This window comes from Coturnix japonica, chromosome 9, assembly GCF_054131305.1.
Source record: "Coturnix japonica strain WE chromosome 9, WE-NBRP24, whole genome shotgun sequence".
Classification (NCBI taxonomy): domain Eukaryota; kingdom Metazoa; phylum Chordata; class Aves; order Galliformes; family Phasianidae; genus Coturnix; species Coturnix japonica.
Window position 1 is genome coordinate 5,341,089 of NC_140671.1, and position 26,977 is coordinate 5,368,065.

General features: G+C 47.0%; 1 protein-coding gene across 16 annotated transcripts in view; it reads left to right on the plus strand.

Moving 5' to 3' along the window:
• The window catches only part of CUX2 (cut like homeobox 2), a 52,747-nt gene that overhangs the window by 6,918 nt on the left and 18,852 nt on the right, over nucleotides 1-26,977 (plus strand). For 9 of the 16 annotated variants that reach the window (XM_085555806.1, XM_085555810.1, XM_085555808.1 and 6 more), the window contains exon 1: nucleotides 2,947-3,137. The exons of 6 other annotated variants lie outside the window; for them this stretch is intronic. In XM_085555806.1, the coding sequence (XP_085411932.1) occupies nucleotides 2,961-3,137 (177 nt within the window). In that variant the 5' untranslated portion in view covers nucleotides 2,947-2,960. Of the gene's footprint in view, nucleotides 1-2,946; nucleotides 3,138-3,306; nucleotides 3,332-26,977 lie in introns of those variants that run through there. One more of the 16 variants, XM_085555820.1, reaches the window with a different exon arrangement.

Below are 26,977 nucleotides of genomic sequence, written 5' to 3' on the forward strand. Positions count from 1 at the left end.
CTCCATGATCTTAAAAATTGTCTGATTGTTGGGCTCTCCAAGGATGCTTTCTCTTTTCGTTATGTACGGCAACAGCTTCGTACAAGTGTGATTATGGGGTAGTGAGGAGGGAGCTGATCTGCCTGCCCCGATACAGGGAAATGATATTGGGGATGGCAGTGGAGGGACAACACAACTGGGGGCTGCAGAGTTGCAAATTCAGCTTTGTAGCATCTCCTATTGAGATGGGATTGGAACACCCGCATCCAGCAGGTCTGGAGGTGTTCAAGAACCATGTGGATGTGGCACTTGGGGACGTGGTGAGTGAGCATGGTGGGCTGGGATTGGACTTAGTGTTGTTGGTGCTCTTTTCCAACCTTAATGATTCTGGGTCATGGAAACACAGGATCTGGGGTTTTCTTGTGGGACTTGGAATTTCCCCTGGGGCAGGATGGTTTCCATGTCCTGCCCGAGGCACAGGGCAGCTCTGGGTGATGCTGGCCATGAGATGTCTGCCAGACAGGATCGATAGTGGCAGCCCCGAGTGGCCTCCCCAGGGTTATTTGGGCTTTAAGGAGAGGTCAAAGAACCATTGAACTTATAAATATATTAGTATTTAAGGGAAGAATTGCCGTCTTCCAGCTTGGTTTACGCGGTGCCGACTTTTTCCTGTCTGGTTAAAGCCAAGGGTTGGGACCTTGGTGGTGTAGGAGTGGAAAACAAAACATGCAGCAGTGATGCAGGAGAGGTCTTTGCTCCAGGAAGCATCACAGGAGGTGTGCAGGCAGGCAAGAGGTACTGCCAGACAGAAAAGCAGAGGAGGGCTGCAAAATGTCTTCGTTATTTCTTGAAATTCAGCTTAAATGCAGAGTTGTGCCAACTGTGTGTACACCTCTGCAGTGCTTGGGCTTGCAGCTCTGCATAGTGCTGCTGTAAGACCCTTCCAGCACCTCCAGTTCCACGCAGACCCCAAAAGTCATTTTATACCATCCCCCCCCCCCACCCCCCCCAAAAAAAAAAAAGCAAAGAAGCAGACATTTGAGAGGTGAAGCCAAGCAGACGCTGGTAATGTATTCACAGGCATGACACAGAATGGCAGCATGTCGTGAACCACGTCCCCAGAGACCCATGGGGTGGGATATTGGCTTTAACCCACAAAGGCTCCAGTCAGGGCATAAATTCATCAGGCTTACGGGATTGCTCTTGGACTACTGAATAATTTACGGTTCCAGAGCCCAGCCAGGTTCAGGTCATTGGGGTTCATGGGTTAATAACAGGTTTGGTTTTTGTTGTCAGCAGCTGCCTTGATAACATATGAAAGAATCCTATTCTGTTGATTAGATTTTGAAATGGATCAATTTTTAATCAGCAGAACATCTGACTCACTCAATAAGAGTAGCATTGTGGAGACAGAGTGGAGGTGCTCTTTATTTACAGGATTGTTTGTTTTTATCCATACGCAAATCCTTGGCCCCTTGGCCCCATTTCCCCCAGGATAAATTGCTCGTGGTTCCACAGTATTGCAGTGGGTGCCAGATCCAGCCCCTCACCTCTGTAAATCCATAGGTGCTTAAGGGATACCTGGATTTAGCAATCTGTTGTTATTGATGGAAGAGCATTTCCTTACCGATGGGTTTCCCATGGGCTGGTGGTGACCCAAAGTAGGAAGGTCTCCAGCCAAAAACCTGCACGTGAGCAAAGCTTCATTGTGAGCAACTTGGCCAATTTCATCATTATCTTTAATTCTAAAAGAGCTGAATTCCCACTCCAGGTTAATTTCCGAGTGGGGATGATGTTTTTGTCTTTTATTCTTTAGTGCTCAGGGCACAAAAGGCATCCCAAACCCAATGTGCTGCATCACATCCTAATGCCTACACACATTTCTTCTTGTAAAAGCACGCGTAAAATAAATTCTCCCATAAGTAGGAGCTGGTGTGTCAGAATTTCGGCCTGAAGCAATCACTAACAACTGGCATAGTGGGACTCCATGAAAATCCAGCTTCCACCTCCTTCCTTCCCTCACTCTTTTTTAATAACAGAAAGGGTAAAAGTCTCATAAATAGAACTTTGCAAACGGCGTCACCGGATTAAAGATTGCTTTGCAGTTGTTGGGCGGGCGCTGATGGATCGCTCGTGAAGCCCTGTTGCTGGCAGGTATTGATGCAGATAAGTTGGCTCTAGTGGTAATTTGCATGGTTTGCCCTGGGTGCTCTGCAATTTTACTTTTAAAACGCATGCCTTCTGGCAGTCTCCTTCACCTAAATAAATATTTTCCCTCTTGCCAAGGATCAATTAAGATCACAGTTCTGTGGGGGCTTGTGGCAGCACTTCTTTTGCTTTTCTTCTTTTTTTGCTTTTCTTGCTTGCAAGAGTTGCCTCTTGGGCACGGGGGCCTCAGGTCCCATCCTGGTGCCAATGAGACAGGTGATGGATGGGCATCTGCTAAAAACATGAGCAACGTCAGGAGGTTAAATATGCATTTCGCATCATCCCTGGCGGTTTTATTTTCGAGAGAGCAATGGGTGTCACAAGGTTGTGACTTTCAAATTAAGTTTATTTTAGTGATGGAGAACGTGCTCATCTGTTAAGCATCCACTGGTTATTTTCTGAAGAGGATTTAAAGGAAAATTATAGAGTTATGAAACCATTTGAGTCAGAAGGGACCCCCAAAGGCCACCTGTTCCCACTGCCTGCAGTGCTCAGGGACACCCACAGCTCCATCAGTGCTCACAGCCCCGTGCCCTGACTGTGGGTGCCTGCAGGGATGGGGCACCTCCACCTCTCTGGGCACCCTGTGCAGTGCCTCACTGCTCTTAATGTAAGAAACTTATATCCAGTCTAAATCTCCCCTCTTTTAGATTGAAACCAGTACTTTAAGAAAGACTATGGGCTCAGCAGTGCTGGGTTCTGTTTCTCAGGGCTGGTGCTCAAAGGCTCAGAGGTGATCCCATGTGTCAGGTAATGGGGACGGCCCTGGGTTGATGCCCGAGGGAGGCATCGGCTCCTCTGGTAACTCATTAACTCTCCAAATTGCTGTTGTGTTCCATGGCAGAGGAAGTGAACAAACCGTAGATCAGTGCCCGGCTTTGGGCACTGCTTGGCCAGGGGTCACTCCCACAGTGCAATGCTGGGGTCCTCCTGGGAAGGGAAGCAATGAGGTCAGAAATGTCTCCTTGCCCCTTCAGTTGGGATTTAAGGGAATAACGGGTGAATTCAGGTCTGTCAACCTGTGGCCAGGCCAGCCCCAGGCCAGCAGGCAGCAGGCAGAGGCTGCGCTAATTTGGGATGGAGTCACTGGGAGCAGCGTGTCATCGGATCTCCTGCTCCTGGGATTTTTAAGGCATTCTTCCAGGTATGAGGCTCCTACGGTTTGAGATATTTGAGGCTGCAATTTGGCAGAAGTCATCTTTTCCTTCTCTATCCCTTCCCCCCACCATACGTAACCTCAATCTAAAGGGGTTGCTGTATTTTTCCTTTGCGTTCAGCTGATAATTAAACAATAACAGAGCCCAGCATCCCTCCAGTACAGAGCAGATGGAGCAGCCTGAGTCCTAGCACTATGTTGGCTCCAACAGTGCTGAGTCTCTGTGATGGTATGGGGCACGTGTGGCACAGCTGCATCCCACTGTGGGATATGGGATGGGATGCAGGATGGGATGCGGGATGGGATGCAGGATAGAACACAAGACATGGGATGCAGAGCAGGGTGAGAGATGCTGTGCTCCTGCCTCGTGCCTTCCCGTGGAGCCTCTCTGCTGTTACAGCTGACGTGGAGGTTTTTTTGGTAACAAATACTTTTATAGTGGATAATCCCAACCCACTACTTGAAGAAGCCATTAAGGAGCACAGTGCGAGCTGCCTGCTGCATGCACCCGCAGTGCGCTGAGTGCCTCCCGCTGCACGGCTGTGGCACGCAGCACTGAAAAGTTTGGGGCTGCAGATTCCTTTCCAGAAGCACGAGAGCAATTTGCAGCAAAATCACCACCTTTCCCCATTTTATCTCTGAGCTGTTTAGAAGCGACGTTGTTTGCTCCCCATCGTATGCGCTGGTTTCTCATTGCAGTGCCCTATTTTATTTTATTTTATTTTTTAAGCAGCTACAATTGATAATTTAGCTCCGGATAAAGCAACCTTAGAGCTTTTATTTCTCAGAGGCCAAACATTGATGTTGTGTGAAATGGGAGCTTTGCGAAGCCTTTGTATGGAACTTAGCTTCCTGAAAAATTTATTTACTGCGACTGTGATCCGCAGGAGCGAATTGATGTTTATCTACGGCGGTTCTTGCCAGAGAAAAAAATAAATAAATAAAAAAGCATAACTGCACTTTCTTCAGAAGCCTTGAAAGGCCTTTTAAATAAGTGTCTAATAGTAGGCTCTCAATAGCAAACAGCCAGCTTGACAGACAGTGTACAGTATATTATTAACTATAAGCAGGCTTAATCTTTTTCTCATGTTTTAGAGAATGCTTTATAACCCTGTGGCCAAAGGATTCGTAAACGCTGGCTATGTGAAGCTGAGCAATACGATATTAGCGCGGGGAGATCGATGCGCCGGGCTGCTCCCTGCTCCCTCCTTGCCTAAGTTCTGCATGGCTGAGCCTGAGGAATACATGTTGCTGGTCCTGGGTGTGAGCCAAAGAGTTGGGGAAAATCAGCAATGAGTGTGCTGGAAGGCAATGTGCAATTAGCCAATTAAACGGACAGTGTTTGCTCAGTGTGTAACTCGCAGTCAGTTTGGGGTTGGTGGCCCTGGTGGCATTGTGGTGGCAGCAGTGACATGGGGACGTTGTCCTGCAAGGTTCTTCCTGCACAGCTGGAATCAGGCAGGCTTCTCCTCATTACTTCCTTGTGTGGTATCTGCATCCAGGTTTGGTTCCCCATGGATGAACACATCCATTGAGAAGATTCCATGTCCTGAATGTATTGAGCTCCTCACATTTGGTATAGCTCGGTGGGACAGCAATGGATGGGGACAGTGGCACTGCCTCTGGGCATCCCAGGTCCCATGTCCCTATTCCCTGTTCCACATCACCATTTCTGGTCTTATATTTCCATCCCATCTCTGACCACCAAGGCTCTTACATGGTCTCATCGGTGGGAGATGGATCTGATGGCACCTGAGATCTTCCCTTCCAACCCAATTTTGCAAATAATTCGTGTTCACTCCAAGTGAAGAAGTGCTATATGTGTGTGCTGAGCTTCTCGTGACATGAGCCAACTTGCTACAGGCTCCTTTGCTACTTCCCAGGTCTCCCCTGGGGCTTTGCCAACCTCCTTCTCACTCCATGAGTGGCTCCTCATCTTCTCGGCCTTCCCCAAGCCTTCCAAATTCTGTTTTCCTGGCTTTTACCTATGTGCCATCTCTCATTACTACTCTGATTCATTGCACATCTGCACCTACAACGCTCTGTAGCCCTGCTGGAAGCTCCATCCAAAACCAGCTTATTATTTAATGTTTTTAATCATAATGGGAGGCTGCTTCTGGGTGCTGATTGATCCAAGCATCTCCTGTCATCCAAGTGTCTCCGGCTGAGGCTGTAATGAAATAGTCTCATGCTTTAACACAAGTGTCAGACACTTCCCTGACAGCACGAGCAGCGCAGGCTTTGGTTGAGGTGTCACACCAGTTCCATTTCCACAGTCATTTCTTTGATCCAAAAAAGGAGATAAGGAGTTTCAATTCAGGCTGGGTAGCAGCTGCTCTTGAAGATTTTAAAAATAAGAAAATATGCAATAATGGAAGTGTTAAGCTTTCATGTCATGTTAGGAACTAGTCCTAGTGCTGTGGAGTGAAATAATGTAGGTGTATTAACACTGGTACAAATGATGAACACGGTTTAATCCTAAACTAGAAAAGAAACAGAGTGATTTTCTTTTGGGAGATGCTCAGATTTGGTTTCCTGATATTTCAGGTGAGAACATCTTCAGAAAAGCCTTTTCTAAAGGCATACTCTAAAGGTATGGAATGTGCCCCAGAAGTGATGGCACTATGGTGTCATGTTCCTGTCCATCAGTCCTGCATGGGACACCAGAGGTGCAGCAGACACACAGCCTTATTCATCCATCCATCCATCCATCCATCCATCCATCCATCCATCCATCCATCCATCCATCCATCCATCCTCTTCTATCCATCTACCCATTCCAGTGCTGGAAGTGCTGCATAGGGAAAAAACAAGGGACTGCTCTTGGCTTTGGCCAGCACATATGACTCGCTTTGTAGCTGCTTCTCAAGGCAAATTGGGGTGATTTTTCCAACCAAGGAAAGCAAAACCCAAAAAGCTGGGAAGGAAGTGTGTGCAAGATGCTATCTCTGGGCAGAGGGAGTTACAACATTTAATACAAGGAAGCTTTGAGGGCTGCACAGTCTGCATCAGAGCGCAGTGTTCCTGCACTGGAGATTAAACCTCACATTTCATTTTTATACACTGTGCTTAATCCAATAATGATTCCATGTTACAAACGGCAATAATATCTTTCAGCATAGTTAATCAGAATAGACTTAATGCTGTCACTGTTTATTAACCTTTGTTGAAAAGCAAGAAGTTTTCTTCCTAATCTGTGATTGTTGCTCTTGTCAGGCTCTATCAAGTGCAAACCAGCTTTGGCATTCATTAAGGCAGGAGGATGCTGCCCTGCCAGCTGGGATGCCTGCAGTGGATGGGAAAGCTGAGTGGGGAGCTCTGAAAATCCTCTCCAGATCCCCCTGTGTCCCATTGCTGGGTGATGGTTGTAGGCAGGAATTTTGCCCTTCAATCTTCTCATGCTGGTCTCTCATTGCAGAGCAGCCTGTGCTTGAATTGGCTTGTAGGAGCACCTGGAATTAATGAGCCAGCTTGGTGCTGGGCAGAAATCGATGCTCCCTGCATTAATTGTGCCGTGTTCCAGCTTTGTCTTTTTATTCTGAGTTATGTAGTTGCAGGCAGAGATGTCTCTCTTTGGCAGTAACCCAGGGGTCTTGCTCTTATGCCTGTCCTGACGTGGTGTTGGTGAAATAGCACAGGAGAGCTCATTTTGGCCATGTTTTTGCTCAGTTTGCCATTGGATTTTGCTGCTTTTGTGGCAAGTAGGGTGCCCATTCCAGAGGAGCAGTGGCCTCATGGTGAATGCTTGGGGACCCAGCACAGGGTTAGGACAGTGCCCTCTCATCCCTTCACCCCCACAGAACAAGAAGCTCAAAAACACAATGCAAGCAACCCCCAAGCCCTCCTAATTTCTGCCTGTTTCCATCACCCCATGTCCCGACAGCACCCATGGGATGCAGTGGGTGGCGCAGATTTTGGCAGCACTAAGTTCTGTCTTCTGAACCAGAATGGATTCACTGAAGTGTGTTTTGGTGCCAGCAGTAAGAATCTGGAACCCCTTTTATGCCTCCTGTGCAGGAGACTGGCATCTCTTTCACACTGGGTATTAGAGCAATTCCTTCTCCCAGAGAGCAGTCAGGCATCAGCACAAGCTGTGCAGGGTGGTAGTGAGGTCACTGTCCATGTAGGTGTTCAGGAAACATGGAGATGTGGCACTAAAGGACATGGCCAGTGGGCATGGAGACACAAGAACCCCGCTTTGCTAGCATCACTGAAGCCTAAACACAGTATTTATATATTTAGCCAATTGTTCTTTATGGTATCGATTTACATGTAATATAGTCCTTGCATGAATAACTACTGCAAATCTGGAAACATTTATCATCTGAAGGAGCTGTGAACTCAGTCAAATTCTTTGTTTTTTAAACATGGTTGTGGAGCTTGAACCTCAAGGTAGAGAATAAAACCTAAGCCAGATTTTCTGCACAGGGCTTCTCCCAGTGAAATGAATGACCCTTGGGAAGAGAGAAGGATAAATAGGTATAGAGTAAACCACAACAAACAGAGGCTTTGGTCTGGGCTGTTGATGTTAGCAATGGTTCTTCCCAGCTGGAGAAATGAACCTCGGAACAGAGTGGCCACAACCTTTTTCTCCTGACTTATGCCCCATCCCTAGAGGTATTCAAAGCAAGTTGGATGGGGCGCTGGTCTTGTGCCTGATTTAGTTGGCAACCCTGGCCGTGGCAGGAAGGTTGGACCTCAAGCCAAGAAAAGGAAAAATCCCAACCCCACATCCCTGTAATGCGTGGAGGTCTGGAGTGCTCTGCTGCTAAATTTAGCCATTTAAAAGAAGATTATGGCCTATCCACTTGGGACTTTTAAAAAGGCTTTCACAATAACTCCTGAGAGCCTGATGCTTCTAATCCTTAACTTTAATTTAAAATAAAGAAATCTTTTCAACTTTCCCCTCTCCCCTCCCCCTGCCCCATTATTCAGGCTGAAGGTTCTTTGCCGCTTGCTTATGAAGCAGAGATGTGCTAAGCTGGTTTAATTTCTTAGGAAGACATTATTATTATTATTATTTTGAACAGAAGGAAAATCAAGCCAACACTCAAGAGCATACACAGCAGTTTACCACTATAGGAGGAATTAATCAGTCTATAAAGTTCAAAATGTACAAAGGGGGGGGGGGGGGAGGGAACACACCGAGTGATCAAACATGAGGCTCTTCTCTGCGATGCAAAGATAAAAGCCTCTTCCTCTGCACACTTCCCTGCTATTGGCAGCCAGTGGGGTCAAGATATATTTTTTTTTTTGTTATGGAAAGCCAGAGATAATTAATGTTGTTGAAAGAGGGCTCTGGGCTCGGCGTCTGGCAGGCGAGCCCCCAAGTCTGGGCTGCGGCGAGCAGGGAAAGTTCCCCGCAGAGGAGCTGCCAGCAGAGTGAAGCCATAAATAATAGCAGGAGATAAAAAGGAGGCTTGGAAGCAGCACAGTGCCGCTGCTCCGTGGGGTGGGTGTGTGGGCAGCATGGGGTTGGGGTCCTGTCCCTCCCTTGGATCCCACATCACCAAATCCCTTTGTATTCTTGGGATACCCCAAGGATGCTCAGTGCCCCATTAGCTGTGTGCTCGATGTGGCTCATTTGGATGTGTCCTGTTACAGGGTCTGTGCTCAACCTGCCTGTGTTGGTAATCAATAGATGTATGGTCACCCAAGCTGGCTGTGCATCTCTTCTATCAAAGCTGTGACAACGAAAGATCAAGATGTGAGCAGGCAGACTCATGCATCGAACGCTATTTAAAAAGCAGGATGAATTAATTACCACCATTAACGACCAAGGATAGAGTTTGGGAGGCTTCAGTTAGCAAATGAGAAAACCACATCGATGGCATCCCAGTGCCATGCCCTAAGATGGGTATGGTCCCCAGGCAACCCAGTGCCATGCTGAGAGATGGGTCCATACTCCTGAGCTCCCAATACTACGTCTCAAGATTGCTCTGGTCCCTGAACATCTCAAGCTGTCCCCACTGCACAGCGCTGGTTTTCCCATCCAGCTGCTTGCTCAGATCCTGTTAATTAGGATTATTTTTTAATTGCTTGTAGGCATTGCTGTCCTTTCGCAGCCCCATTGAAGGAGCAGTGCAGAGGACCGTCAGCCTATTTTCTGTGCTGGTTGGTTGTAATGCAGCAACACCAGAGCTGCAAGCAGACAGGACTTGTCAGCTGTAAAAGACACTGGCAGATTTTATTAGTTGACAGAAGGGGCATTTTTCCTCCCCCCTCCCTCATGAAAATATTAAAAAGTCATTCTAGTTTAGAAACCTAATTTTAATTTAGTTAGGTTTTAATTTAATTTAGGTTTTAAATTCATTTTCTGTCAGAACTCAATTTTTCAAGTGTAATTTGATGCCGTCGGTGGCTATAATGTTTAATGTCCTGCCTATAAATTGTGGGGACGGCTCAGAGATGATTTACAGGATTCAAGCTGATGTGGCCACTGGATGAGGCTGTGCCTGACCCTGCGCATTACCCAGCATGGGAGGAGGTTAGCATAGGAAAATGACCCAAAGGGCTGTGTTATCAGAAAGCCCTATTTGTAGTCACCTGCATAGAATTTGTGTTTCTTTCCTGTATTTCAAGCCAGGCCCCTGTAAAATATGGCACCATTGCATAAAATGCCATCCCAATTTAATCCATCCCTCTGCATGTTCCATCTAATTATGGTATTAGAGAAGTCTTCAGAGCATGTATTGAGCATTATAAATGGGGATAAGATGATTCTGGTAATGGCTTAATGATACAGGTGAGACGGTTGGTGTCTGCCTGCATCCCTGGGCTGTGGCCAGTCTGATTTGGCAGAGAACAACCCCAGGGTGCTCACATCCATTAGCAGGCTTTGATTTTGCTCTTGCTTTTGGCTTCTGAGTAGCATCTCATTACCTGCAGGGCATAGTGGGCCCATGGGAATTCTTGCACAATAACATTTGTTTGTCTTTTCTCTTGGCCAGCATATGCATTTACAGGTGTTGCATGAATCCCATGGCTGCCCAGAGCATCTCCATGGGATTTGCTTCCTGTGATGCTTGGCCATGTGTAGCAATTGGACAGATCAATACAATAAGAAAAGCAATACAACAAAGGCATGATGATGGAAGGACCAACACAATAGGAAGATGCAGAAAAAGAAGAGATGAAAATTGCTCACCTGTGTCAGCAGATCCTAGGTTTACAGGGAAAAGCTTCACCAAGTATAAACCTCCAGAAAGAGATCCTTCCCCACTGGCAGTCAGCCCTTAAATGGGTGAGAGAGGTGCAGCCAGGCTACACCCCTTTCCTATCCCACAACTGAATTGCCTTCACCTGTGTGCCCTGGGATGACCAGGTCCTTCTCTCAAGTTCTCAATCATTGGTTAAAGCTGTGACTCAGCAGTTCCCATACAGCCACAGGTTGATCTCATCCCATATCTCAACCTTTGTCTATCTCACCTTAAATCTCATTTGTTACCAAACTGGTGCAGTTGTGGTTGTGAGCTGGTGGGACCTGGGACACATGGCAGCATCCAAGCATGGTGCTGGAAAAGTGCTGGGGCCTCAGAATTCCAGACTGGCTGAGATTGTAAGGAGCCTCTGGGTCCATTTGGTCCAACACCCAGAGGAACATATCCCATCAGGAACACCCAGAGCAGGGTGCCCAGCACTGTATCTAGCTGGCTTTTGAAGATCTCAAGGAGGAGACCCCACAGTCTGCCTGTTCTCATCCATCCATTTCCACCTGTCCTTCAAAACTCACTATGGCCCCAAGTGGCCTGGCCCAGCTTGGTGTCTTGGCTTGGTCCCTTCTGACCTGCATTTTTACTTTGTAAGTCTGCAAGCTGAATGACACTTGTGCCCACCAGCCCCACCACTTCCAACCTGGTTCCTGCAGAGCTGAGGCTCCCAGCTTGTGCTATCTTCCCCCAAAACATTTGATGCCTTTGGTCAATTTTAACCCGATTACTGCAGATGTGCACGTTTCAGAGAGATTAACTTCTGAAGACTCCTCTGAAGATCGGCTGTCAGGCTGCCAGGGAAAAAAAACACCAAGATTATCGCCCTTGGTTGAGAGCAAAAAGTGCAAAGATTGTGAGCACAGCCATGCTATGAGGCACGGGAAAATCCGCTGCTGCTGCAGAGCTGGGGTTTCCAAAGCTCTGGGTGCTCCCTGGTTGGGTGCAGGGTGCTCGTCCCCACCGGCATGATGCCACCGGCATCCCCCAGGTTGTCATGGCTACTGACGCATGGGACCCCAGGGACTGGGCTGGGAATTAATGGCAGCCCTGGATAAAGGATTCCTGTCTCGGCCGAGTTGATGGATTACATTGATGTGCCATTTGTCATACTGTAATTGTTCTGGCAAATGTAATACCCACTAGTATAAACATTGTGCTGCTTTGCTAATAAAACCGAAAATAGGAAGAGAAAGGATGATGCAGTGTTATGTGCGCTTAAAGAGACACGGCTTCCTTGCTGTGATCTTCCTCCTGCTCTTCCTCCTCCTCCTCACTACCAGCTGCGCAGTCCCTGGCATCATACTCATGGGTGGTGGGAACAGATTGGGTCCCTCCATGGCTTGGGGTGCTCAGTTCCTCAACACCACAATCACATCTTGGGGTGATTATGTCCATGGTTGCACATAGGATGACATTGGTAGAGCAGAGCCCCAAAACCTTGCTCCATTTGAGTCTTCTCCAGTTTTGCTGGGCCATGAGCCTAAGGAAAACATGAAACCAAAGGAGGATGAGGATGGTGAGGGTAAGAATGAGAATGGTCAGGGCAAGGAGGAAGACGGTTAGGATAAGGAGGGGGATGATTATAAAGATGATGAGGATAAGGAGGAGTGATAAGGATAAGGATGAGGATGATGAAGATAAAGAGGAGGATGATGAGCACAAGGATGGGTATGAGGACAAGGAGGAGGATGATGAGGATAAGGAGGAGGAGCAGGAACCCCCCAGTACCTCTGCAAGCCCCCACAAAGTCTGAGCTCTTTCAGAGGCATCCTACTTTGTATGTTTGCATCTCTGAATGTTTTCAAAGTTTATGGTTGACCTGATTCATAGAAAAGAAAGATAAACACCCTTTCTGTGTTTGCAGTCATATGTAATTTTTATCTCTTGACCTTTAAACGTAAGCAGCAGTAAAATGAAGAACTATGGCAGTCATTTAACACCCTGCCTGTACTAACTGGTTTCTGCCTGTGAGCCGTGGTTTTAAATTGGCTAATGCAGAATACTTGCAGAGCTAATAATAATTCAGATTACTCCTGTCAGCTATTCCGGTTTCATGGGTAATTTAGTAGTTGAATAAATTTTTAAAAAAATTCATTCGTTCCCATGCACTGTTATGAATCAGTAGATGGTTTACCATTGGCAGCAGTAACTGTAAGAAGATTTAAATTGCTACTGAAAAGGATTTGAGTGAAGGTAATGTTTTATAATGTTCTAAGCCATATGCACTACTTTCAGGCCTCATCAGTTTTACATTGATTCCTAGTGAAGTGTTTAATTGCATCATGAATGCAATATAATTCAGTTCTTTTTGCTAATATGGTATATATCTCAAAGTGATATACAGCACTGACAGTGAGGGCTTGGAATTTGCGTTGTGTTTCCAAGTGCATGGGGGCACATTTCGGCATCTCCATGCATGTCAGGAGCTCTTCATTCCAGGAAACTTCCTGGGATCGGGGTCAGGATGGTGTGAGGGGTGTTGTGGGATGTCAACAGCAATGGTGTCAGATACATACATGTATATAGCATGCCTGTTGTGCAGCACAGCTAGTGACCAAGGCATGAGAACCCATGTGGTGCCACAACTAGTTTTTTGGTGCATGGTTTTCTTGTAGGATTTTCTTTCTTCTGCTTGTTGCAGTTTAGAATCTTAGAATCATTATGGCTGGAAAAGACCTCTAAGATCACCAAGTCCAGCTCCAACCCATCCCCACCATGCCCACTAAGCATGTCCCTCAGTGCCATATCTCCGTGGTTCTCAAACACCTTCAGGGATGATGACTACCACCTTCCTTGGCAGCCCATGCCAAACTTCATTGGCTAATTCCTAATTCCAGAGGGGTTTAGGGATTTCTCTATGCAGAATATTCAGAGGTGGGTGCTCAAAATTGACATACATATTGGTGGCAGGCAAGCAGGCTGGGGATGATTCTCCTTCAGTGCATGTGCAGCTCCGGTGAGTGCAAATGTGAGACATTTTCTCTTAGGGAACCTGGTGCTGACTCTGAGCAGAGCCACCTCCTCAATAATTCAGACCTGTTTGGTTTTCAAGGCTCAAGCCAAGGTGAAATCTCCTCCTGCTCCCCTGTGCAAGCTTCTGGGGCAGGGCTGTATACCCACTGCAAAGCCCGATGTGGTATCAGAGCCACTAACGCGATTACGCCTATACATCATATTAGAGAAAATGAATACTAATTCAATACAAACTACTAATTCAGTAGAACAGAAAATTGCTGAGAGAATAGAAAATTGCTGAGCATGCCAAAGCTTGGCACTGCTGGAAGGAAACGCTTTGGATGCTCTTCTCCATGGTCAGGGAGGTGTGGGTGCTGCAGGAACCATGTCCATCCCTTCTTGCCCTTCAGGAAAATCCCTCTGCCTTCTGCTTTCCAGCCCAGAGTTTGTAGAGTTGGTGACTGGAGGTGGAACTGGCAGCAAAACAAAGCAGGAAAGCAGGAAACTCGCTCCAGGTATGGAAAATATAGCTTATATGGGTGTCTGAGCCTCCTGCCATTGTCAGCTGTGTGGTGGGGCAGGGATTTTGGGATGTGCTGGGGATCATTACTCATTCTTCCAGTGCCCTTAGATACAGAGCACTGGGCTGTTTTTAGGAATAGCAGGTATGTGCCTTGTTCAGGGTGAGCCGGAACTGGGGCTCGTGTGATTTCTGCACTGGTATGGTAGGGGAGTCTTATTGTATTAGCAATTTCCCGTCAGATCATGTCATATTAGTATTGTATTGTATTAGTATTTGTTTTCACTAATGTGATGTGAAAGTTGCTAATATGATAAGACTCCTGCATTGTATTAGTGAAAACAAATATTAATATGATAGGATGGAAAATAGCTAATAAGAAACTAAGTTGCTAATCCGACATGATGGATCTCCTGCAGGAATTGGCTGCCATGCTCCTGTACTTTTCCAGGAGCACCTTCAGCCTGGCTTGGAGTGAATGGGGAAGGGGACGCTTGTGCTTTTAGGCAACAAAGGGGTACTCTTGTTGGGGATGATGATTCTTTTGTAGGGGATGAGGGGATGCTCCTGTAGGGGCTGAGGGGATGTTCTTGTAGAGGGCAGGGTTGTGGTTGCAGATGGTGCTGGAGCAGATCTGAATTCATGGAGCTCAGAGGCTGTGGTGCACCCACACCAGCTCCTCCAGCGTGTTCAACTATGGCAATACATAAACCATTTCCTAATTATTATTATTTTTTCTAGCCACCTGAACCAAATATCAATTTCTGACATCAAGAAGACGGGGTAGGTGAGCCAGAGCTAAATACAAATAAACATTAAACAATTATTGGGATTTAGGTTTATTTTAAAAAATCAGCGGGGTTGAGGGAATGAGCCACCTATTAGCTGGGAAAAGCTATTGGGCTTTTTAACAACATGCTGTTTCTTGGCGGAGGCTGGGATTTGGGCTGTGCGAGTGGTGGCAGCCCTGGATGCTATTGATTAAAGATGATGGAGCAACAACACAATTAGATCACAGTTTGTGCTCGCCGTGGTGCTACCGCCGGCCTCTCATTTGTCTGTGTGGAAGCTGGGATGTTTGCTTTGCCGCCCTTGGTTTTGCTCATGGTTCTACTGTGTCTCGTCCTGGGCAAGAGGCCTGGGGGGATGGGAACTTGTCTTGGACCTGGCACCAGCCCTGGGATGCTGGTGATGATGATGGTGTTTTTAGTTGCTTTTTTGTGCGTAATAGTAATTCAAGAAATGATGACTTTGGAAAATGGTAATCATAGAATCACAGAGTGGTGTGAGTTGGAAGGAACCCCCTAAGCCATCTGATCTCACTGCCTGCAGTGCTCAGGGACACCCACAGCTCCATCAGTGCTCACAGCCCCATCCCCTGACTGCAGGTGTCTGCAGGGATGGGGCACCTCCACCTCTCTGTGCACCCTGTGCCAGTGACAAACCACCCTCACTGTAAAACCTTCAGCAGACCCTCATAACCAGAAACATGCCATGTCCTTGTGCTGAGGTGCAGCAATTCCCTGGGTAAGGTGCCCCACAGCGCCAAGGACCAAACCACAGAGATCAGTGTTTTTATGGCACTTCCAGAAAATTCTGGACCAGTGCTTGGGGTACACATGGAGGAGCAGGGCTGGGCCATGCTGTGCACAGAAGCAAGCAGGTGGCTTGCAGGAGTGTGCATCTTCAAATCAGTCTATAATGCAATCAATTCTGTATATCCCTAGTGAAACAGCAACATTTATTTAACGTCTTTTATAGAGCAGCTGAGTTTTATCACAAATCACATTCCATTTCTATTCATCAGGGACCCCTTGAAGGCTAAAATGCACTTACTTTCCTCTGAGGAAGTTTACCAATTCTTCAATAAAGACCCATTTGCCTCCGTATGTAAAATTGACACATTTATTGAATATTAAACATTTGTTGGGTTCTTGTGCTCTCCTTTCGACTTTATCTGCTGCCCTTAAAAGTCGTTAGGGGAAGAAGTTGCTATGAAGGCTCATTTATGGGCAAGAAGGGGAGACAGTGGGGCTGCTTTTTGCCATTGGTTGGGAATTGCTGGGGTTTTGATGTTGGGAGTGCGGGTGATAACGCTTAGAGCAGCCTGTTGTCCTTGGCAAACATTTGTCTCCTGTTATTACAAAGGACTTTTTGTGTATGAAAGCTGCTTCTGGCTGCGTGAAGGTCGGGGTTGTGCCACGAGTGCAGCGTTCCCTACCAGAGTCAGTGCAGCTAATTAGCAGACAGGCCAATAAAACAAGTTTTTCTTTTATCACTGTTACTAAGTGCTGTTGTAAATCAATTAAAATGTATTCTAGTAATTCTATTTTTCCTTGGCTACACAGGGCTGTTGTTTAAAGAAACCTCGAGTACACATTGGATGCAGCCAAGAGCTGACCCGTTGCACTATAGGGGTTTGGGGAAAGGCACATGTTTTTGGAAGGATTTTCCTGGAAGGATGGAGATCTGTACAAATGAGCCTCCTAATGGCCAGGGTTGTTGTTGCTGGGGTTGGAACTGTGTCCTTCATGAACATTCTTGAAGGTGTTTTTTGGGTAGAATTGGCTCAAGAGAATGGCCCTTTTTGTTGGTTTGCCTTTGTGTGTGTGTGTTTATACAGGAAATTACCAACAGGAAGAAGTGTTAAATTTGAGATTTGGGGTTGTTTGCTTGATTTTTAGGCTTTATGTCATCTCTTGGATGCTGTCTGCAGGATGTGTCTGTTTTCTGCAGGATGGGGTCTGCCCCACTGGGCCATAACTGCGACTCAATCTCTAGGGGCTGGGAGTTGATGCCAGGTGTTAAAATCAGACTGAAGGTCCCCAGATTGCCCCCAGGGGGATGTGCAGAGGAGCCAGGCACCCGCAGCCTTCCCCCAGACCCTTTTTGCAGCAGAGAGCCAGATGATGCCGGCTAATTTTAGGGTCCCTTGTCCATGTTAATTTATAAAACAAGCCAGCATAATAAATGTCACCTAAATAGAGCTGCTGGAATCGTAGCTCATCTTGAGTGCACAATAAACGTAATATACAGCTGCCTTTTGGAGCAGGCACCCGGCTGGTGCAGGGCTGCCTTGAATGGTGCCCAGCTCTGTGCTGCTTTTTCACTCTCCTTTATTTTTCCTTTCTTGCTTTTACAAGAAATCGGCTGGGAAATGGCTTCTCCTTCTCTTTCCATGGGGAAGGCACTCAGGATGCCCTGCAGCTGATAGGGGCATTGAAAAATGAAGGCACTGATGTCTCAAGGGGTGTGGGAGGGGGGATGGTTTTGCTCCAGGTGGGTGAATTTGATCACTGGGTGTATTTTGGTGCAGCACACAGGTGCTGTGCCCCCACCAGTGGGTGTCACCTGACAGCGATGCTCAGGATGCCCCCAGCATTGGGAGTGACCCAAGGAGGAAATGCCAGAAAATGGCTTTTTGTAAAAAAAAAAAAGCACAAAAAACAAGCAACAACAACAAAACCCTTCCTGGTGCAATGGGAGGCTCTGCTTTATGGGTGAGGGAAAGTGCTTAAAATGCTTAGAGGGAATAAACAGCTTTTAATGAAGTTACATTGCCACATAATGGGTATCATAAAATTGCCTTCATAGTATAGGGTCCCAGGATGGCTTTTATTATTGACTGAGCTGGAATCCTGTCTGTAAAGCTCCAGCAGCTGCGGAGAGGCGAATGCAAAGTCTTCTTAAATTACCTGATTGAAATAACTGGCAAATATTCTGCTTTGCTGCTTTGTGGAAGGCAAAGCTGCCTTTGGGGTGGTCTGTCAGACCTGGTTTGCAGATCCCGAAGAACACAGGAGTTTCATTGCAGCAAAACAGATGTTCATCTTGTTTCTCTATCGGCTGTTTGATGAGAAATTTATTGCTCTTCTGCTGGGCTGGAGCTCCTCTGCTGCGGAGTCTATTAGGCAGCCTGGGAGCTGGCGGGGAGCCAGGCAGGCAGTGTTTTGATGAAACCCATGAAAGCCCTGGTTCGAAGGCGCCAGTAATAATGCATCGGCTAGACTCTTCTGATTGGGCAATTGATTGCTCTGATTTGATTTATTGATCAATACCCTCAAATTTGGCGTCTGAGAAGCTGAACTAATCTTTAACTGCTGCGAACATCTCTGCCTGGTGGAGAATTAGAGCTGATAAGGAATGTATGAAAGGAATCTGAGCTTATCTTAATCACACAGTGCCCCGGCGCTGCCTGCGCTGAGAGGGAGTAGATGTGTGCAGAACACAATCACCAGGCAGAACAGAGCAGATCTATAAATTGATGGAATTCAAAGCCTCCAGCATCGATTACCATTATAACAAACAGTGGCACGCTGAATGTCTGATTATTTTTAGACAAAGATTCTGTGCTCTCAGCAGCAATTTTGCTGATGCTGTCACTGTGTCAGATGTCTGTTGTTGATTGCAATTAGATGCAATACAACAAAAAAAATTAAAACTATCTCTGCCTATAGTTTTATTTCCACTTATTAAATCTCCTCCTTTGTTTGCCTTCTCCTAATGTCTGCAGCTGGATGAAATATTGCATTACCAGAAGAGATCTCTTATATTCAGTTGGGTATAATCACTTTACAGATCATTGGATTATATCTGATATGGTTCAGATAATCCTGGGGAAATGTGGGACATTGACTCTGCCTTGTTTAAACGCGCCCTGCTTTAGGCTTTGTACTACAAATCTGCACAATTTTGGGGTTCAGGAATCTGCTCTACAGACCCCTAAATGATCCAATTCTATTAAAATTACAATCAATTCCCTGTGACATCATTCATCCTCTCTGCCGGTGCTGGATTCCCATCCATTTGTTGGGGTCTTTCTTTGTGCTGTGGCAGCCAGGCTGCTCACAGGGCATTGCACTGATGATCCATGGTGAAATTTTGGGACCATGCAGTGCTGCTGTGGTTCCACTGAGCAGATACAGCTTGCAAGGGCCAGGTCCCAAATGCCTATCCTCCATCCTGGTCTCTGTGCCTATCCCTGGCCTTGTCCTTTGGGACACAAGTCTGTCCCCTGGCTCTACAGTGTAGGGCAGAGGTCTATCCTTGTCCTGCAGGTCACAGGTCCGTCCCCAGGCACTGCCCTGCAGGACACAGGTCTATCCCCTGGCTCTGCCCCATAGGGCACAGGCCTGTCCCTTGGCATTTCCCCATGCAGAGGCTGTGCAGGATATCTGCGGGATTCCTGGCTTTATCTCAGCTCACCAGGGCTCAGGGGACCCCACCACAGAGCTCAGCCATGGCCCTGGCCTGACCCCACAAGCGCCAGGCCTCCTCTTGAACCTGACCCCGACCCGTACAGCCCTGGCCTTGATGGAGAGCCGCGGCACAGCCGAGGAGCCGTGCGCTGCTGGCAGCTGGTGTTTTCTTTCTTTGGGAAATCTAATATATTGATTAGCTTTCTTCAGAACAGCATCAATAAAGCATATAATGGCCTGGCTGGTGCCTGTGGCGTCTCCTCCCCTGCTTTGGGCCCCCATGGAGCCAAGAGGAATCCGCCGTCGGGACTGGGCCTCTGCCCATGGCCCCTTCCCGGCAGCCATGCAGCCATACCGTGCCCCAAAAGCATGTTGTGTTGTGTGCCATGCTCCCTTGGAGCCTTTCTCCTCTTCTTCCTCCTCTCCTATGGTCTCAGCTTGTCCCATGGCTTGGAGATCGCTGTTCCGAAGCGATGGAAAATCTATTTTCCAGTACAGCATCTAAGAGTGTTCAGAGGGGTTTATTTTATCATCATTTTTGCTGCTGTTTCTTTTTTTTTCCTCTTTTTTTTTTTTTTTATAGCTGATTGATTGCCGTAATGAATGGATCCCAGAAATAGGCTGGAGTGGCGGCATGGGGCCGGTGGCTGGATTTAAAGTCCTCGTTGGCTTTGAACCTTCTTAACTATTTCTGTCAGGCTGGAACAGCTTTCATCTGTAAAATATGCAGGAGGAAAGCAGGATCTTATTTAGCACCCTCCTAAGCACCGCGCTGACCTCGGATGCCAGTGTCTTTAGGAACGGATGTCTTGCACTTGTCAGGAGCCACATTATATACTGCTGGTTTATTTATTTCTCCGTGGTTCACTGGACAGCGAATCCTTCCCAGGAAAACGGCCCCAGCCACCACGCCGTGCTTGTCAAGATGGATCATGCTTTAAGACAGTACAGTCCCAGCCTGATCAATCTCATGGCTGCTTTCAGTTTGCCTTCCTTCTCCCTTAGTTTGCTTTTTTGGCCCTTTTCCAGACCATTTTTAGGGGGTCTTGTGAGCAGGGGCAATGGGGACGAGGTGGTTGGGATGCCTGCTTCTGTGCTTCCCTCCCTATTAAAACACTTCAACGAGAGAGATCTGGAGAGAAACTGACAGCCGATGAGTATGGGAAGATGTTTTCAAAAGGAGAAACAATTTGCAATAATTAGAAATTTATAAAATGTCTTTAAACATGGTGGTAATAGGGATAAGAAAACACTTGCTGCAATGTAATCAGTTATTAGCAGCTGATCATTTATCTCGATGGATAGTTGCTGCTGGTACATGAGACACGTAATAAAAGGACTCTTGATTAACTAATTTGAATATCTTTTGAGAATAAATTCTGAGTTCTCTTTTTTCTCCATTGTAACGGATCCGTACATCTGCGAGATAAACACTGAATGAATATGGTAATGAATGAATGTTCTGCTGGAAGCGGGGCCCTCCAGTGCCACCGGTGGGGCTGCCCCTGGCTGGGGATGGGGTTGTGGGGTGGGGATGGCACCAGCCTCCCTGCAATCCCACTGCCATGCATCAGCATCAAGTTGGAGAGCAGAATATCCACCAGCAGCCCCCAGTTGTACCCCATGAGGTAGCAGCCCTTAATATATATATATTTTGTGTGTGGTTTTTTTTTAACACAGCTTTTTCATATCTCCCTGGGAATAGAAATCTACCGCATGTCTCCAATCTCTGCCCTTTCTGAGATCCCATTACAGCGCTTTGATAAAGTGCTGTAGAGCCCGATTCCATTTCAGATGGCTGGAGCCAGCAACGTGGCTGCTTGCTTTGTGTCTGGGGTGCAGAGTTCAGGATGTGGCCGCATGCCTGCACACTTCATGGCACCCTGATGGAGTTCCTGGCCATATGGGAAAGCCTGTAGCCAGCACTATTGATATGCATTTCCCTTTTTGGGGGGCTTGAATAGAGTCTGTTTGAACCTGGCTGATGCTCTCACTTGGCTCCAGCCAGGCGTGAACTTGCAGCTCCTTCCCCTGGTCCTGACTCATCATCCCGGGCACTAATGGACTCCATTCAAATCCTTCCTATGCAAGCATTGTGATTCACATAGCACCTGACAGCAGGTACCTTCTGGTAGCCAGAGCCCCAGATATTTTATGCTTGTGAACCAATTTCTACCCAGGATCCTGATTTTCCCCTTCTTTCCTCTCTTCCCCCACATGCCCACCTTATTTCTCCTTTAGACTCCATCCCTGTCAGTGTCATGGGAACATGGCTCTGGCTCAGCACCTGTGTCCCCTCCCCACGTGGCTGTTGGTGACAGTGGAGGACCTGGGATGGGGGCACTGGGATCTGTGGGCAGTGCTTCTCCTTGGGTCATACCCTGCAGCAAAGCCCTGTGGCTGGGGATGCAGTTTACAGGTGATTAAACTCAGCTGGGCAAGGATTTAACCATTAATATTGATGCAAAAGTTTTTAATAAAATATAGATAGATGGAGGAAGAGGGATTGATTCCTATAGGCTTTTTAATTTAATTTAATTTTTTCTCCCACTTCATGGTCACAGGGATGGGTTGACCTACTGGATATTGGGGGATTAAGGTGTGGGCATGGAGCTGTGTTAGCTGGTGGCACCGTCCCCACCAGTGCCACAATCAAGCCAAGTAACCCCATTGTGATGCTCTTGGTGCTGATAATTGCACTGTGACCAGCAGCCCATCCACAGTGCACCAATGGCCCCCCACTGCTGTAGGGATGCACTGGGGGGGCTTTTCTGCTCACGCTGCTCCCCCTATCCCCAACCTGCTCATAAAACCCCGTGTTCCTGTACCGCACTGCGAGGCCGTTAGAAAGATGCTGACGGCCGTTTTTCACTCCCTCCTTCTCTGTATACACACAGGACCTGGTTTTATCTGCTTTCTCTCCAATATTTTTTTTATATAACAGTGAAATATTTATATTGTCCAATAAAAGGCAGTAAGCTTGCAATCTCTCACAAATTCATTTGAGACCAAGAGCTTCATTGTATGAATTTTACACCCAGCAGTGACCCCTGATAATTGACTCCATACATCTTTAGCATTGCAGATTTACATAATACGTAGGGGATGATGGATGGCTTGGGTACTCCTGCCTGCCAGCGCAGCCCCATGTCCTCCATGCTGGATGGGCATGTGGGAGCAATGGGGTTTGAAGAATAGCAAGAGAGATGCTCTAGCCCCATGGAAAAGGGCTGAGGCAGAGGGTTTTTCCAGTAACATCCCTCCTCTCCCCATAGGTCCTTACCCAGAGGGTTCCAAAAGTTGATCCCTGTACCCAATACTGGCAGCTGTTAGCTCAGCAAAAACCACCATCCTTATTCCCCCATCCAAGTATCCCTGCCTGCCGCATTCCACCTGAGCCCTGCTGCAAACCCACTTTGCCCTAAGTGCTCCCTTTTTGGGTACCCAGCATCCAGGCAGGGATGTTTGGGGCTTGCCCACACCAGCACCTCCTGACTCCCTGCCACCCAATTCATCAAAAAGCAATTAATAGTGTCCCCGTCTTTGCATTTTATGGTTTCCGTCTTTTCCCGCAGACTGCAGGGCAGTAATTAGAGTCTGGCTAATGAGCTTCTCGTGGTGGGGCTGCAAGCTCCCGACGGATCTTCCCATCAGACAAAAGCCCCTCTGCTTCTCCATGGCTCATGGCCTTAATGCTCTGCATGATCCTGATGTGAGCCAGGGGATGGTGGGGATGAGCTGGGAATCTCGGTGGCCTGGTGGTGGCTGTCCCATGTCAGCCTCAGTGATGGCACTGCTGGCCAGGGCCAGGGCTGTGATTTATGCTGATGGCACTGAGGGTCAGTTTACTTCCTGTCAGCCCCACCGTTTTGTTTCAAATTCTGCTGAAATTAAAAAGCCATACATATCCTGAAATTCTTATTTATGAACACTTAAGTGTAAGTAAGTCACAGTTGGACTGCTTCCTTCCCTGCTGATGTATGTAAGCTGGCAGCAGAGTGGACTCCGAATCAAATCTGGCAATACAATATGCTGTACTTGACTATTTTGACACTCAGAGTGCGATGTTTTTTTACAGTTACTGATGAGCTTATGTCACTGCTCCTTTTGGAAAAGAAAGGAGGAGGGTGGGCTGGGTAGCAGAGCATATTGATCAGCTCCTGATTATCACAGCCACCCGCTTGCCTTTGCTTTGCTGTTGCACTGCATACCCGTTTTCTTCAATTATTCATACAGCCCCCCCCCACCCCCCATCAATATTGCCAGCACAAGTTGGAATCATTCCAGGGGGATTACAGTCATGAAAAAAGTGCTCCTAAAACACCTTTTTTTTTCCCCATTTTCCCCCCCCTTTCTTTATTTCACCCCCCCCTCTCCCCCCTTTTGTTTTTGTTTTGTTCCAGAAGGAGCTGAATTCTGCTGCTCCTGAGCTGGCAGCACGGCGGGGGAAACGCGAACAGCCTCATAAACATTTAATTGAACTCAGCCGGGAATTTAAGAAAAATGTACCTGAAGTACAGTACATTTGCTGTCATAGAATTAACTCGGCAGGACGGCACGTTTCCCTCTGTTGCAACTAGAGTTTGAAAACTGGAGACGTAAGTGGCTAACAGGGAAGGGAGCTGATTAGCCATGGGGATGGATGACAGCCCCCAAACTGTGTCTGTGTCTCGTGCGGGCACTGGGGTGTCAGGGTTTGGGCTTTGCATTTCATAGTGCTCCCAATAAGCAAGCGCTGGGTGTTTGGTGCCGAGATCACAGCCCAGATGGGGGAGATACAAAAAAAAAAAAGAGGAGAGGAAAAAAAAGAGCAACTCCAAAATAGATGTTAGCGGAGGCAGTTTGCTGGACTGGAGGCGGATGGGATGAAAAAATGGAAAACCAAGAGCATCGCAGGGGATGCTCAGTGAGGATGCATCATCCCAACCACAGTTTCTCCAGACAATGCGATCGCTATGCTGGGATGCTCTGGGATTGATCTAGCAGTTGGCAACCAACCTGCACATGGCAAGAGATTGGAACTGGGTTATCTTTGAGGTCCCCTCCAACCCAAGCTGTCCTATGATTCTATGATCTATGTGGTCCTTGGGGTCTCCAGTGGCATTCAGAGCTTGTGAGCATGAGTTCTGGTCCGGCGTTGGATGGGCCAAGGTGGTGCATGCCTGTGAGATCTGTTGCTGTCTCCCTGGGTCTGTGATGCTCCTTACCAGGGGCTGCTCGCTGAGCTTCTCTGATGTGCTCAGATGGAAACCCCCTGGGGAGATGTCAGCATGCCGCGCTTGCCGGTAGCGACACATTAGGATCTGTCATCTGCTGAGCATTACCTTATTTTAAATCTGTCTCTTTGGAGCTACGTAACTGCATAAGAAAATATTAAAGTAAACAATAACTGGATTTACACAAATGTGTCTGATTTCCATATTTTTCATCACTTCATTTTATTACTCAGTTTGCTGATATGCTCATTTATTTATAGGGCAATCCAGTATTGATTCATTCCAATGCACTATGCATAAACACATAAAAGAGAGTGATAACAATAGGAATACATTTCCAGTCTTTTAAATACTGCATTTTTTCCAATAGCCTTCATTAGATGCGCGGCGCATGGGTGAGCTCCGTCCTGCAGGGCCCAACCAGTACCTCTACCAAGTGCCCTTGGATTTACGGTGGTAGAGGTGACACTGGGATGCAATCCCTGGCTTGGTAGCAGCTTCTTTACCAGTGTGGCTGCCTTCCTCCCTTCCGGGTGTGCTTCAGAGCAGATCTGGAGGGAATTTATCCCAAAGGGTGGGTTGGGATAAACACAGCTTCCTTGAGTTTGTGTTTCTTTGCCATGTAGAACAGGAGGGATACCAAAGTGTTGAGAGATGTGTAGATGTGGCACCAAGGAACATGGTTAGTGGTGACGGGTTGATGGCTGAACCTGAAGATCTTTTCCAGCAGGAATGATTCTATGAGTCTATGAAGTGCTGCTATGTCTCCCCACCCATCACCTGCTCTTGCTGGAGGCTGGAGGCAGGTTATTTCATCTCATATCCATGGGGTGGATGTTGTCCCTCTGCCACCTGCTGGATCAGTGCAGATAATCCTGGATGGGGCCAAAGGGCGATGCTTGTTCATTGCGCATGGTCGTCACGTTGGCATCTCCATAATTGCACATGGAGGCATTAGCCCAAGGGGGGACTTTTATTTTTTCCCTCTTAAATTTTTGGGTTTTCTTTTCTGCGGGTTGCACTTCTCATTGTGCTCCCCATGAATATTTACAGGGAGAGCAGGACTCTACATCATCTGCGTCATGGGAAGGAGCCCATAAAAATGCGGTGATGAATGGCACGAGTTCCCTCTCTAGTCCTTCTTGTAAATGGGCATAAAAAAAAATAATTCTAAAATATTAACCTGTGCTGCAGTGGATGGGCTTCTTTGCCATTTCTCTGCCGTTTCGGAATGCAGCTCATATACATTTAGGCTCCTGCATCCTTCCTATGTAATTTCTTTCTCTAGGAAGGAGAAATGGGAGCCAGGAGGGAGATTGAAGGAAGGAATAAATCGTCTCTGCTGAGAGAAAACCCGACTTTTGTTTTTCGTTGTGATTAGATAAAGGCCAGTTTATTTCTCTGTAGGAGAATCACAAAAAGCTGCCCGCGATGGCGGCTTAATGGCAACAGCTTGAAACGGACCGAGTTTGAATATCCTTGCAACGGAGAAAAGAGCAAAGCGAAAGCCCTGCTAATTACAAAAGTTGCTTTATGAAAGATAATTCAAAGCAATAATTTAGCAAACATAATCAAGTAGCGCAGATGGGGATTTTGATGAATAGTTTGCAACATGCAATTAGCAGCTCTTGCAGTTACATATCATTAACCCTCAGAGCACAAAAATTATTTTCTCATTATTAGATGAAAAGGTAAAATTAAGCTGACTAGACAGTAAAGGAACAAACTACAATTAATTACCTTCATTTATTACAGTCATTATTTTAAACTTACTTTTTTTTTTTTTCCTTATTCTGATAGATGGATGAAAACATCTAAATTAAAAGTTTTGTTCTGCTAAATTGGAGGTGAAACTTTGCTCACCCTCACTGCTGTCCTGCAGGATGGACTCCGCATCCTCAGCCCAGGCAGTGCAAGGCTGGCAGTGCCAAAATCCACCCAGCTGTGAGTGAGGATCTCATATCACTGCATTCTCATCCCCACTGTGCTGCATTAAACCTAATAATGCGTCGTGGTGTGATCTTAAGTCCCTCAGACCACCTCTTCCATTGACATGAGCCTTGTGGTGATTTTTAGTTTTGGCAGAGGCAGCTCCTCAACCCGAACTTGCAAGTTTTGCATATTTTTGCAAGAAAATATTTCTTGTAAATGTGGGAATAAACCCACCCGGTGGGGTGTTTCTGGTTCCTACTGCCTGGCATCCTTCGGTTCGCACTGCAGCCTCGCGCTCCGGTGCGTGCACGGGTAGCAGATGGTTGACAGTCACCAACTGTCAGCAAACGCACTGAAAAAATAAATTTGGGGAAAAAGTCTAAACTTGGCAGTGAAAAAAAAAAAGATACATAGAGAGAATTGTGTTGGAGAAAACGCAAAGCATTCTTGAGATGGGTTTGCTGCACTGGGAATTGAGGTTGGGCATCAGCTGGGGATGGCTTGGGAGCTCCATGTATTTGGAGCCCTGGAGATGGTGATGGAAATGCAGAAAATGAAGGCCAAGGGAAACTTCTCCCAGTGGTGACAACTGGCATCTCCAA